At 39.9% G+C, this 14276-nt stretch overlaps 1 protein-coding gene across 7 annotated transcripts in view; it reads left to right on the forward strand.

The window, feature by feature from the left end:
* The window catches only part of INPP4B (inositol polyphosphate-4-phosphatase type II B), a 709083-nt gene that overhangs the window by 627154 nt on the left and 67653 nt on the right, over positions 1-14276 (forward strand). For all 7 annotated transcript variants that reach the window (XM_055144517.1, XM_055144520.1, XM_055144516.1 and 4 more), the window contains 2 exons: positions 3986-4126; positions 8587-8684. In XM_055144517.1, coding sequence (XP_055000492.1) covers positions 3986-4126; positions 8587-8684 — 239 coding nt within the window. The remainder of the gene's footprint in view (positions 1-3985; positions 4127-8586; positions 8685-14276) is intronic.

Below are 14276 nucleotides of genomic sequence, written 5' to 3' on the forward strand. Positions count from 1 at the left end.
TCCTTATACATAAAGGAAAAACACATCCACACAAAACCAAATACTTCATCGGCAAACTCATGCCTTTTTTTTGTCATTTGTTGGAAGAAAAAGAAATAAAATTGCTCAGACACACAGCTGGAAATTGTACCAGTCTGAAACAAGGACAGAATGTTTTTTTTTTTTCCCTTCTCCCTCCCCTGCCACGTCAGGAGCTTCAAGCTGTATCCAAATGCAGAAAGAAGTTATCGTACAGATGACAGTAGGACAGTGACAATGGGGAAGGGGCAGGCTGGCAAATCTTCTCTCTAAAAGGCAGTGTTTGAATCAGGCAGAATTATCTAGAAGCACCATACCAGGACTAAAGGAATAAAGTTAGATGCACAAGAAAGTTTAGAAATACTTAGTCATGAAAAACTAGTGAACACGCAATAAAATGTTGAGCCTCTGCCATGTCTGCCCTCAGTAGCTCTGATGAGTCTCTGCTCCCTAGGTTTTATTGGGGGAGGCTGTGATACCAGTGTTTGCACTAGCACACTGGTCTGACTTGATTTGGAATGGGTAGCAGGAAAGAAAATTGTATTTTTGGAAAGTTGTCAAAAACAGTGGCAATTTAGATAGCACATGCACTCGGAATAGCATACAAATGAATGATTGCATCTAAATTTAATGGACTAAATTTAACACTAATCTTAACTCAAAGATGTGTGCATAGAACACACAAAATATTGCTTAAGAGAAACTAATAATATACAGCAAATGGAAAAATAGCCCATAGTGCTTGGATGGCAGTTCTCCACAAATTGATGCGTGGATTTAATCACTATTTAAACACCAAAATCTTTGTTGTTAGGTTTGAGGTGTTGTGGTTTTTTTGCATAAATTGGCAAGCTAAACCTAAAATTTTTAAGAAGATTTGAAGGCCCCAGAATGCCCTGAACAGTTTTATAAAAGAAGAACAAAACTGAAGGATTTTTACTTTCTGATTTTATAACTTCTATAATCTTATAATTTCAAAACTTATATATTTAAAAACTCTAGCAATTAGGATTATATTAGACTGCACAGATAGATACATATGTAGATAAAGAGTAGATGGATACATGGATGAGATATAGGCATGTAGCCAAGTACAGTTATGGAAATTGGTCAGTAAAATCAAATTTAGAGTCCAGAAGTAACTTATTACCTTAAGGTTAATTGATTTTAACAAAGTTGCAGAGGCAATTCAGTGGACAATGGAGAGAGGTTTTCTCAAAATCATGTTTCTGTGACAATTGATTATGTTTATGCTCAGGAAAATAATTTAGAGTCTCCATTGATACAAGAAACAAAAAATAAAAATGAAGTATGAATACAAATGTAAGAGCAAAATTATGAAACTTCTAGGAGCAACTATCTGTAACTTGGAATAGATTAAAAAAATATCTTATAGAGGCTGAAGAGGTAGCATGGCATGTAAGGCATTTCTTTGCCATGCATATTGCTGACCTGGGTTTGATTCCCCCGAACCATATTGGCATCCAAGCACAGCCAGAAGTGATTCCTGAGCACAGAACAAGGAGTAAATCCTGATAACTGCAATGTATGCCTCCCAAACCAAAACTAAACCAACAAAAAAATATTCTTAGATGTAACCTAAAATCAACATACTAAATAAATAATTTTAAAAATAAGACTTCATCAAACTTTTAAGCATAAGAAATATCATTAAGTAAATGAAAACTAAGCCATAGATTGGGAGAAAATATGCATGTAAAATGTCTTACATGAACTTTTATTTATAATGTATAAAGAAACCTTACAGTTTCCAATTAGGCTTCTTTATTTTTAAATTGACCAAGAATTCAAATGAATCAGTATTTCATCAAATAAGATTTATTAGTGACTTGTGTATACAAAGAAATGTGTTCACCATCATTATTAGGATAATACAAATTAAAACCACGGATACCACTTCTTTCACAGTATAATCATCATAATGAAAAAAATGCAGATTATAACAAGTGTTAGCAAGGTTGTGGAAAACATGGAATTTCTATGCTTTGCTTATAGATGACGTATTGCCACTTTGGAAATTTTTGATGGCTTCCTTAAGAAAGTTAAGTTTAAAATTACTTGATGAGTCTTAAGAGAAAAATAAAACCATGTGTATACACAAACATCAACTTATGGTTATTTAAAGCAGCACTAGTTGTAATAGCTAAAATTTTGAAATGATATGCATATTTTCAACTTTGAATACATAGGCAAAATGTGATCTGTATCGCGCTGTAACACTGTCGCCCCATTGTTCATAAATTTAGCAGGCACCAGTAACATCTCCATTGTGAGACTTGTTGTTACTGTTTTTGGCATATCGAATATGCCATGGGCAGCTTGCCAGGCTCTGCCATGCGGGGTGGTCTATATAGAGTAAATAATTCAGCCTAAAAAGGAACATATTAGCTGTAACAACACTGATGACTTAAAAAAAAAACATTATGCTAAATGAAAACACAAACGTGAAATATTATATATTCCTTGAGTCCATTTACATAAAACATGTAGGAAAGTAAAATCTGTAGATCTAGAAAATGAATCAGAGGGTTCCTGGGGCTGGCAGCAGAAGAATTGCTTGAATGCAAATAGACACGAGAATTGGGGTGGGGGGGAGTTCATGATGGAAATGTTTTGAATTTGTTCAGATTCTGATTGACTATAAATTTCGCCAGAACTATGAATTATACTCTTAAAATACATGAGTTTATGTCATTTACATTTAATTGAGCTGACACAAAGCAATTTTTTAAAAATATTAGTGGAATGAAAAAAACATGAAGTCAAAAATATATATGTATAAATATATAGCTATAACACATATATAAATATATGTAACATATAAATAGATAGATGATAGCTAGCTAACTAGATAGATAGATAGATAGATAGATAGATAGATAGATAGATAGATAGATAGATTGATCAATGGAACCAGAAAGATATTACAGCAGGTAGGGCATTTGCCTTGCATGTGGCTGACCCATATTTGATTCTCAACACCCCTTAGGGTTCCCCAAGCACCTCTAGGAATTATCCTGGATCACAGGGATATAGCCTGAGTGCTGTGTCCCCTTCCCCAAAGAAAGTCTAGTAATATGTCCCATGTGTAGGTATTGTTAAACGTCCCCACTTGCTAGATTCCTGGTATTTCCTGATTAGAGTGTGTTTGAGTATCGTGATAGTAGGAAAAGCCAAAACAGTTTTGCAAAGACAGTTTCTCTTTGTCCTATACATCTTTCCCCATGCATTATAACTCTACAGAATTCTGGAAACACGTGAATATTCCTAAAATTGGACAAAATAATCTATGTCTGTTTTGTCAGTTCACACTGCAATGTTTATAAAATTTCAACCAGATAAGTAACTACTCTTACTGACTGTATTTTATTAATCTTTTAAAACTCTAAACATTAAAGATTGTTTACAATAGCCAATTCCAGTTGGAAAACGTTTACATGTTATGTTCCTGTGGCAAAATTATCAAGAACCCCTAAAGAAAACCCTTATCATAAATCCACATCTTAAACAGGGTTGTATCAGCAATAAGAATCAGACTGTGTTTTAAAAATGCTGTAAATGATTTGGTTTACTCTCCTGTATTGAAAAATTAGTCACCAGATTACCTTTCTTATTGTTGGGACTAATTAGCTTTAAAAAATTAAATCAGCAGAACAAATATTAGGGCTGAATGTGTCCAGAGTTCCAAGCTCTGAAAGCGAATGAAGCATTGTTCATTTCCTGAAGGACCTCAGTAATGGTGAGAAATCAAATATGGTGCCAAGAATGTTGATAGTAAAATGAATGGAGTCGTCAAGGAAATTAATGACAGAAAGTAAGCACAGAGCTGCAAATACCTTATTCCATACTATATTCCTACCATGCCATTGTTTCTTTCCAATGAATCAACAATAGTATAAGAAGTTATGAAATAATCAGTGTTCTCTTTATCCCCCACTGTTTCCAGCGAACATTATGTGGTGGAGGTCAAGCTTCCAGCCCGCCTGTTTGAGTGTCTGCCTTTACAGATTAAAGAAGGACAGCTGCTCCACGTGCACCCAGTTCTTTTTAACGTGGGGATCAACGAACAGCAGACTCTTGCAGAGAGGTAAGCTCCAGGTACATGCTTGGCACCTACTTCTCCTTCGGCATCATCAGGGAGATGTGGATAATTCCATACATTCCTGAACGTAGAACTGAGCTAGAATCATGGGGAGCTTTTAACGTTTTATCATCACTTTATTATTTGATACAACAAGGGGAGATACACCTATGAAAGGAACCCCAGCCCTAGTCTGAATTAAATATGACAAAACAGTTAATAAACATCGTTACTCTCAGAATAGTTACACATATTAATGTTTTCCAAATACATTAGGTGTATACATAGAATTTTAGATTTTTTTGTTTTACATATACAGCATATTCTTTATTGAATATACATGCCATATTCTTTGTCACATCTTGTTAAGTATGCTTTAGGCTTTTACTAGTATTTCTCACTTAACTAAAAATACCACCATATTTATAGTCCTGTTGGATTTCAATGACGGTCAAGGTGCCTACTTTCATCTCTTTTTTCCAACTATTTCTTCTCTCCCTCATACCCCAATTTATTTCCTAAACAGCATGACTTTTCATAATTCTCACTTGCCTGTTACAAAATTAGATGACAGCTTTTATTGCAAGGTTAATTTCAAACTGTGTGGAAGCTATTAATCTCTTTCTTACAGTATGCATAAATCAGAATATAATTTTATTCTTGTGTTGCACAAGTTTTCTTCAATAATTAAGCTCTTTTGCAAATCATATGTAAGATCAGATTATATTTCAATTATCTATATATTTGCCTCACAGCAAGTCCAATGATTGAGGTGAATAATATTTATGAACATCAATTTGGGGGTGGTGGGGGAGAGCAAGCATTCTAAATCCTCTTTTCTTTGGTACATTAGAACAGCGTTTTTCAAGGGGAATGAGAGGGCATATGGCCAGAATGTTCCGAGGGGGTGTGCACAAGTGAAAAGTACATAAGTTGGGGGCTGCAGCATGAGATTAGGGCATCAGCTGTTGTGAGAGAGGGGCATGGGAAAGAAACGGGTCAGCAGAGCCATGGCTGAAGAAAGGTTGAGCATCATTGCAGGACCAAGGTTTGGGTTTGCAGTACCGAATTTTGTGCGCAAGCTCTTGAGAAATGTGAGACTCTTTCATAGACAGGAAGTCTATGAAAGTCTCCAGGCTAGTTAGCACTGTATCCCCATGCTCTGTGGATGAATATGCATCATTCACATTGTTACCCCTATTTATTTAGTGGCCACTTCCACATTTATTTAGTGGAAAGCCACATTTTTTATGTGTCCCTTCCCTTCTCTTTTCATTTGCATATTAGAGAAATTTTTTCCATACCTGAAAGCTCTAGAACAATCTTCAGGGGGCTGGAGCGATGGCACAGAGGGTAGGGCATTTCCCTTGCACTCGGCCAACCTGAGTTTGATTCCCAGCATCCCATATGGTCCCCCGAGCACTCCCAGGAGTAATTCCAGAGTGCATGAGCCAGGATTAACCCCTGTGCAATGCTGGGTGTGACCCCCCCCAAAAAAAAAAGAAAAGAAAAAGAACACTCCTCAGACTTGGGAAGGAGTCTAGAGAATCCAGTGGAGAATAGCTCTGTCACCCCACTCTGACCTCTGTCCGCAGTCAGGGTGCTATGTCCTGCTCTGTCTCCTCTGAGCTTTGTGTCCTGGTTTTGAGTCTGAAGCTTGAGCAGGCAAATGTCTATGTTGGTTTTCCTTCTGTATCTAGGGCTGACGTCTTGCTAGGTATTTCCTAAACCATACATTGTTGTCTGTTTGTTTGTTCTGTTCTTAAACACATCTGTTTGCATTATCAAAACAAAATACCACCAATTTTGGTATTTTGGATCAACCAACAGAAATGTATCTTTCACACTCCTAGAGATGGGGAAGTCAAGGGTCAGGTTCTGGCTGGTGGGCTTCTGAGAGCACTGTCTTCAGTGGTCTCCGTCTGTGTGCACAGAAGCTTTCCTTTTTGAGGGAAACACACAGAGAGAATTTTCTGGCATCTCCCCTTCTACGGACACTAATGCAATCAGAGGAGAGCCCCACCTTCACACTATAATCTCATTCAATTGAACAGACTGTTCATCTGCAAATACTACCATTCTGGAAAGCTAAAGCTTCAACCAAGAATTTTGCAGAGATGCCAACATTCAATCTGCTACACTGAAGAAGCAAGAATACATTTTTTAAAATTTTTGGGCCACACCCAGCAATGCACACAGGTTACTTCTGGCTCTGCACTCAGGAATTACTCCTGGCAGTGCTCAGGGGACCATATGGGATGCTGAGAATCAAACCCAGTCAGCTGCATACAAGGCAAACGCCCTCCCCTCTGTGCTATTGCTCCAGCCCCGACAAGCATACTTTTGCAAACATCAATTGAATGTACTATTTCAGAGCTCGTAGAGACTTTCTTACAGATTTTCCAACGTTCCTGTCCTTTGAGTTCAATTAAGTATAGATATTATTCATTGACTATACTAAGCTGTGGCCACAAGTTGCCCCAGTGGGTTGGGTCGCTGTCTTGTTGGAAAGACTGGTCAGCAAATGCTACACTACAGTTTGACTCATACAGTATACAAAGATGAGAAGGGGCAGAAATAACAGAGGGAAGAACGTGATTCACAGATGGGAGAGGATTCCATTAGGGAGGTCTCATATGGCAGATTAGCCTTGCACAAGGCTTTGAAGGATGAACAGGAATTAATCAAGCTGAAAAAGAGGATAACGCATTCTACTTAGAAAGGAAATAACATGTGAAAAGTCCCAAAGGCATCAAAATACTGCTGTTGAGAATAAGCATGTAATAGTGTTCTCACAGGGGTTTTGGAAGCCTCTATGTTTAGATACTAAGGGGACTAGAATTCAGGCCAGAGAGAGAGAACAGTGGGTAAGGTGCTTGCCTTGCACACAGCCAGCCCAGGTTTTATCCCTGCCACTGTGTATGGTTCCCCTGAGCCAGCCAGAAGTGTTCTCTGAAAGTAGAGCCAGAATTAAGCCCCAAGAACAGCCAGGTATGACCCCAAAAGAAATAGACTAAAATTTGCCCTTTCCAGAAGAGATGTAGAAGTCAAGTAAACCAATGCAATTAAGTAGGTGTTAGATTAACTCCTCCAACATCCACTTTATTGTACTTGTAGTACCCGGTATGTGATCAAAAATTATTTGTTGAACAGGGTGCTGCAGCTGTGGTGTGAAGAGTAGACTGGAAAGAGGGAGATGGAGGCATGGTCCTTGGCTATGCGGATGGCGTTGGGCAAGACTGATTGAACACAATTATCTTTTTTTTTTAATTATTATTTTTTAATTAGTGAGTCACCATGAGGGTACAGTTACATATTTACACATTTTCGTGATTGTGTTTCCCTCATACAATTTTCAAGAACCCATCCCTCCAACAGTGCCCATTCTCCACCACCAGTGAACCCAGTGTCCCTCCCACCCTCCAATCCCATCCTCCCTACCCCCTACCCTGCCTCATTTTGTGTTCTGTCTCCTTTTGGGTGTTGTGGTTTGCGGTAGGGGTATTGAGTGGCCATTGTGTTGAACACAATTATCTTATAATGGTAGTAGTTCAGGAAAAGGTAGGATTGCAGAGATGTGAAAGGACTGATGTGTCGCGTCACAGGTTGAATGGGGGAGAGAGAGGAAATCCAAAATGGTGCTTAGATATTGAACCTGAGTTTATGGCAGAGTACTGAACACATGTGTAGAAAGAGACAAAAGAAAGCGGGTTGCGGGTATGTGTGTTGAGTTAATGCTATTTTGCCTTGAAGTAGGGTAGAATCATTCTCCCTTGAAATTTTTGGAGGTGCAGATTAGAAGTCATTCATACAGTTCTTTTCTTGAAGAGACAGTAAAGTAAATTCAAATCCGGAGAATGCTCACCACAATACCATGCTATTAATATCCAGGCAGAAAGTTTTGTCTTGGCAAAGGGAATCAGCAGCCTGTGCACCGAGGCTGTGCCATCCTCAGAGGAAATGAGACAGTGATTGTTTCACAGAAATGGTGTTGCCCGACAGGAACTGTTCCATGAGAGGTTGTAGGGAGCCACCCTGCCTTTAGGAGTTGATGGCGTGGTGAGATTTTGCAGCCCAGGGTCCTGTCCTCATTGTCTGAGCCTCTCCTCAAACTGTCATGGGTGAAGTGTTTTTTCTGTCTCTTCAGAGCTTCAGCCCTGAAAACAATGGGGAAACTGGTAGGAACTATCAGCTCTGTGCAGGGAGTGGGGCAGGAGGCTATTGAATGTTATTTCATCCAAGTTCACATTTGGTGACTACAAAAATAACTGGGTGAGTCAAAGGGATGGATAGAATCAGAGACACTGGAAATTGCATGATTTAAATCAACATTGTACATGATTACTGAGAGAGAGAGACTCTGATCTTAGGACATAATGGTCATTAATGTAGAGATGAATGATTTTTAAACCATTTCTTTTAAGTGTTATTTATAGTTGTAACTATATTCTTGACTTTTTTTTTAGGTTTGGAGATGTCTCTTTGCAGGAAACTATTAACCAGGAGAACTTTGAGCTTCTGAAAAAATATTGCACAATATTTATGGAAAAGATGCCCCCTGAATGTAAGTATTTGAGAACGGAAAACAATAAAAGTGTCTTGATTATGGATTCCAAGGAAAAGTAAGGCCTGAGGTCAGTGGAAGAAAGCAGCATGGGGTGGAGAAGTGAGAGAGTTTGAGATGAGCCGAGCCAGATGGCTGAATGCCAAGGTGGCATGGGGCACCTACCTGTTTGCCTTGATTGCTCATCGGCTATGTCCTGCTGCTCATGCTAGAACATTGATTTCAGTACCACTGGGAAGCGCCAACAATGAAAAATAATGACCTTATTAGAAATATCAGTGAGTCCAACAAAGAATACCATGTACAAACCTTACTAAAGGTTTAGGTCCCTGCCTTTATGAAGGATACCAGTTATTAATTACATAGAAGCAAGGAATAAGATAGAATATACATCGCACAAGGAATGTAAAATGATGGAAAATGGAGAAAGTGTATTTGTTCTATCTATTAGAATTATTGTGTAAAAATGCCAACGCACTTAATCTTCCAGAAATGTGTTTGACTTGTGTGGGATTTTTGTTCTTGCTGATATTGTTTAATTATGCAGTTTTGCAATGTGTTTCTTTTTTTTGTCAAAAATTAAACCCAGGGGCTGGAGCGATAGCACAGCGGGTAGGGTGTTTGCCTTGCACGCGGCCGACCCGGGTTCTAATCCCAGCATCCCATATGGTCCCCTTAGCACCGCCAGGGGTAATTCCTGAGTGAAGAGCCAGGAGTAACCCCTGTGCATCATCAGGTGTGACCCAAAAACCAAAAAAAAAAAAAAACCCAAATTGAGCAGTCCAAAACCAAAGAATCAAGAATGTATTCAGAGGGGCTGGAGTGATAGTTCAGCGGGTAGACTGTTTGCCTTGCACATGGCCAACCCGAGTTCGACCCCCCGAGTTCCATATGGTCGCCCATGCACCACCAGGAGTAATCCTGAGTGCAGAGCGAGGAGTTATCCCTGAGCATCCTGGTTGTGAGCCCAAACAAAACAAACAAATACACAAACAATCAATGTATTTGGAATTCGTGTAATATGAAAGTTCTGGGCTGGAGAAATAATATAATTCAATCTCCAGAACCACATAAGATCCCCTGAGCATTGCCAGATGTGACCCTTGAGCACGGAAATCAGAGTAAACCCTGAGCACAGGTAGGTGTGCTCTTGCCCCAAAAACAGTTTTAACAAGAAAGTGGGTTTTAATAAAATAGGAAACATCTCAGTAATTTTAACTAAAAGCCCTTTGCAAAGTCTGGCATTTAATTACAGGCAATTTGTTCACTGATCTGGAGTCTATACTTAGCTTAAATGGAAGGCGAGAGGGTGTTTTGGTCTTCTCCTAACCCTTTGAATATGGCACCAAAATATTGTGATGGCATATGCATCTCCGTGTGTGCATAGTTGGAAAATGTTGTCTAGGCTTTTATATATCGTTTTGTTGCACAGAAAGTATTATTGTATGTCAAAATGGAATTAAGTACAGGGTGATATTTTAGTAACCAGTATGCTAGTAAAATTTTAACTTGTTAATTATTTGGAAAATTAATATAGTAAACAAAAATTAGCATTAGTAGTTAATAAGAGCTTATTATAACTTGGAAGTTGGTGGATAGTTTTTTGGCAATTTATAGTTTGGAAATAATTTGTAAATAATTCTGAGAATTTTAATAAGCATTTTAATAATTCTCAGAATTTTAAGGAGCAATTACATATATGTGTTATATGTGTGTATATCATCCTTTTGAAATGTGATCAATGAGCTAATAATATCAATATCAATATCCTAATATTATCAATATTTCCTGTGACAGTGAAAATTCACAGGCCCTGCTTCTGCCCTCCTGCAGCTCTATTGAACTTGTGCTAAAGGATGCCCCAGCTTTTAAATTTAATGAAAAATCTACTTCAGCTTCTATGATCATTCCCAATTCAATACCTTCTCCTGTAGAAATGTTTGTAACATTAAAAACATTTACTTTTTCCTAAATATCCCTAATTCTATAAAAATATATAGTAGGCCAATTGATAGTCACAGTTCAACAATCTGCAAAGGTAGGACCATTTCAGTTTAATAACAGCTGTCAGCTCTCCTGAGCATTCATCCTGTATGAGTTAGTAATAGAAAGGGGGTACAGAATTTGCTACCCATTAAGAGTCCCTCACTTCCTTACAAATGTTTCACCTAGCCTGGCGATTTGCACACTAATATGTTTTAAAGCTCTATTTTATTTCAAACATATTATATACACATTCCTGTTTCTAATCCATCAGATATGGGTTTATTCCCCTCTCACCCCATCTTCCTTCCATCGTCAGAAAGGCTCCTAGAGGGAAGCCTGGCCAACAAAGCTGGGACGGCCTCTCGCTTCCCCTCTCTGCTAAGCCTGTTCTAGAGAAGCGTGGACATCCTAGGAAGGGGCTGTCTTCCCTGCAACTCTGTGGAATCTTCATCTGAAATTTAAAAAAATAATGACTCTGATATTGGTGCCAGATAAAGTCATTGGTCTCAGCTCGTAGACAGTGGTTCCTTCTGCTCTGACTTGAAAGCACAAGAGGTCGCAAGCTTCAGACCCTTGCTGTGATTGTGGGGGTTTCTTTGATCAAATGGGGAAACTCTAGTGGCACTGGGCATAAGTTAACGTTCCTTGGGAAGAGAGGAGCCACCCAAACAGTGCTCAGGAGGCCCAGGAGGTTCGTGCAGTGACCCTGGGCCAATTGGGGATCCTCAAGGGACCAGGTGTTGGCAAGTGTTAGACATGGGTCAGCTGCTCGCATGGCATGAGCCCTAAACCCCGTGTGCCTTCTCCCCATCCCTAAGAAAGCCTTTCTGTCAGTCACTAACACCAGCTGCTGCATGTTTGAGACTTACCATCATATCTCAGCCAAGTTGGAAGCTCCTGACTGGTAGAAGGTGGACAGACTTGTCTTTCTCTCTCCCTCTCCAGTGGGCACTGAGAGTGTGTTGATCATGCCCCATCTCTCTGCTCCCTCTCTGATGGTATTGCTAATCTCTTGACCCTTTTCCTAAATAAAGGCAGAGCCTGTTACAGATTGCACTGAAATGCCACCATCCCCCCACGCACTAAAGGTGGGCTGTCCAGCTGTGTGCACGAAGGAGAAACATAGGGTGGGCTCAGCGTTTGCAAGTATTTCATCAATGTATCGTAAGAACTGTATCAGATGCCTTTTTTAGACAGAAGAACTTAGGTTTGTAATGAGAATAAATAGATTGCTATTGTCAAGTTTAATCGTGTGGGTTTGGTAATTTCTTCTATATTTGCTAGAAACCTTATTTTAATTTAACAGGCATTGGTGGGAATCATACTAAGTCTAAAACTGTGCAAGTCACCGTGGATAATGGAAGATTAACAAGATAAAACCAGCTATGTCTCTTGGATCTTCAAATTAGTGACTTGAGGCTTGTCTTCAAACTGGTGGTGTCCTTTCTTTGACACACCTTGCTGGCTTAGTTCCACTCTGGGGAAGCATATGTTCTTCCTTGGACACTTCTTTCTCTGTCTTTCTCTCTCTCTCTTGCTCGCTCTCTCGCTCTCACTCTCGCTCTCACTCTTGCTCTCTCACTCGCTCACTCTCCTTTTCCCCTCCCATCTTTCCAAATACATTTTAATAGAAACCTTCTTGCTTCAGAAAAAAAAATTAGTGACTTGAGTTCACTGAAAAATAATTTTCAGTATCTGTAGAACTCTTACCAGTCGCTCTTTGGGGATGCGGCCCTATGTGAAATAATCTTACAAATGGCAACACATCAGACTGTGTTTTGAGAAAGAGGACACTAGGTACCATGTGTGTAACTAGTTTGTGCTCTGGAGAAAACAAGAATGGGTCTGGGCAGCCTTCTTCTTTGCATGCTACTGTTGATATATCCATGGTGCTCAATGTCACAGGATTGAGCAGCAGCCCCTGAGACTTGCTGACAGGTATGTATCATGTGGTCCACTTGTATTACAGGTTCTGCAGATCAGCATAAACAAGTTTGCGAAATGTGGCACATACATCAGAGAGCAGAGTTCCACATTTGCTTTGTGATGAATGCAGATCAAACTAGCTAGAAGGGCATTCCCTTCCCTTCTAGAGTCTGGCCTCTATGGCAGATGGGAGAAGTGGACAGTGTGGGATTGGATCAGGGCCATCGGGATCAGCCCTGTGCTGGAGAGATGCGTGCAGCAGAGCACCAGACGTGCTCCAGAAAGGGAGTGCCTAGGGATCCTGTTACTGTGTGTGTGTGTGCCTAAGTCTGGTGCCCCCTGTGTGGACGCTTGCGCTCCATTTCCAGTACTCAGGTCTCAGTCTACACCGTCTATACGACTCTTATCTGTGAGAGGCCTTGTTCACCTCTTCCAAAAATTCTGGGAATAGCCTCCTCCCAGTTTTTTTTCTCCACTGTTTCGTCCCTTATCCCCATCCATTCAGTCTAACCTTATGTCAGAAGACAAAGTGATATATATATAAAAATATATATATTTGCTTTTTGGGTCACACCTGGCGATGCACAGGGGTTACTCCTGGCTCTGTACTTAGGAATCACTCCTGGAGGTGCTTGGGGGACCATATGAGATGCTGGGAATTGAACCCGGGTTGGCCTCATGCAAGGCAAATGCCCTGCCCGCTGTGCTATCTCTCCAGCCCCCAAAGTGGCATTTTTAAGTGTCTCAAAAGTTGACCCCTCTCCAGGCCAACTTAGCCTTGGTCTCTGCCTCTTTTACACTGTGTCATGGTCTTCGCAGACTAGTTGCACTGTGGTAAGCTATAGTCTAGCTCTCATAGCTGCAGAACCAGGCTTCCACTTGCCACCTTTATCTTGCGTTTGTTCCGTTCACTGGGGCTCTCCTCTCTTTGGACTTCCAGGGTCCCCTTTCTTCTCCAGCACTGAATGGCCCCTCCTTCTACCAATTGAGTGAGTCCAAGCAAACTGGCATGGGGTCCAAAGACAGGAACTCCACTCACTTTGTTGAATCACTTGATGGTTTGAATGCGTCCCTTTCATTGTCGGTAAATGAAAATGATTAATTCTTCAAGTTCCATTCTACGATTATCTCGCCAGAGAAAGGAAGTTAATACCTCTAGCGCCAGTTTGTGTGATGAGCAATGGTCACACTGCACTTTTGGATGTAAGAGATGAGTAAGGTAACGATCACATGCACTGTGGTTTCCCAGCAGCATTGTATGTCATTTGTGTACAGACACATCAACTTATCGAAACAGTCCAATTTGACTATAAAATTCTTCCTATAGTTTGAATCAACTTGCCCTTCTAATTAAATCAAAACTTCTTACCTCTCTATTGTGTCTATAACCCTACGTAAATAATAGTTAAATAAGTATTTATTTAAATTTTAGTTTTGGTTTCTTGGGTCTGGGGGCCAAACCTGGCAGTACAGAACTCACATAGCTCAGAGTTTATCGACAGCATCAAAATGTATTAATCTCTGTGCTCCATCAGATTTCTTTATTCTAACCCACCTCATAGAAATAATTTTATTTTTGAGTCTCAATTTCTCCTGCTTCTTTGACTTCAAAGAAGAGATTTTCTTCTTTGGACTTGCTTCTAGCTCTGCATTAAGGGATCACTCCTGGCAAGGCTCAGA

This window comes from Sorex araneus, chromosome 7 (genome assembly GCF_027595985.1).
Source record: "Sorex araneus isolate mSorAra2 chromosome 7, mSorAra2.pri, whole genome shotgun sequence".
Lineage (NCBI taxonomy): Eukaryota > Metazoa > Chordata > Mammalia > Eulipotyphla > Soricidae > Sorex > Sorex araneus.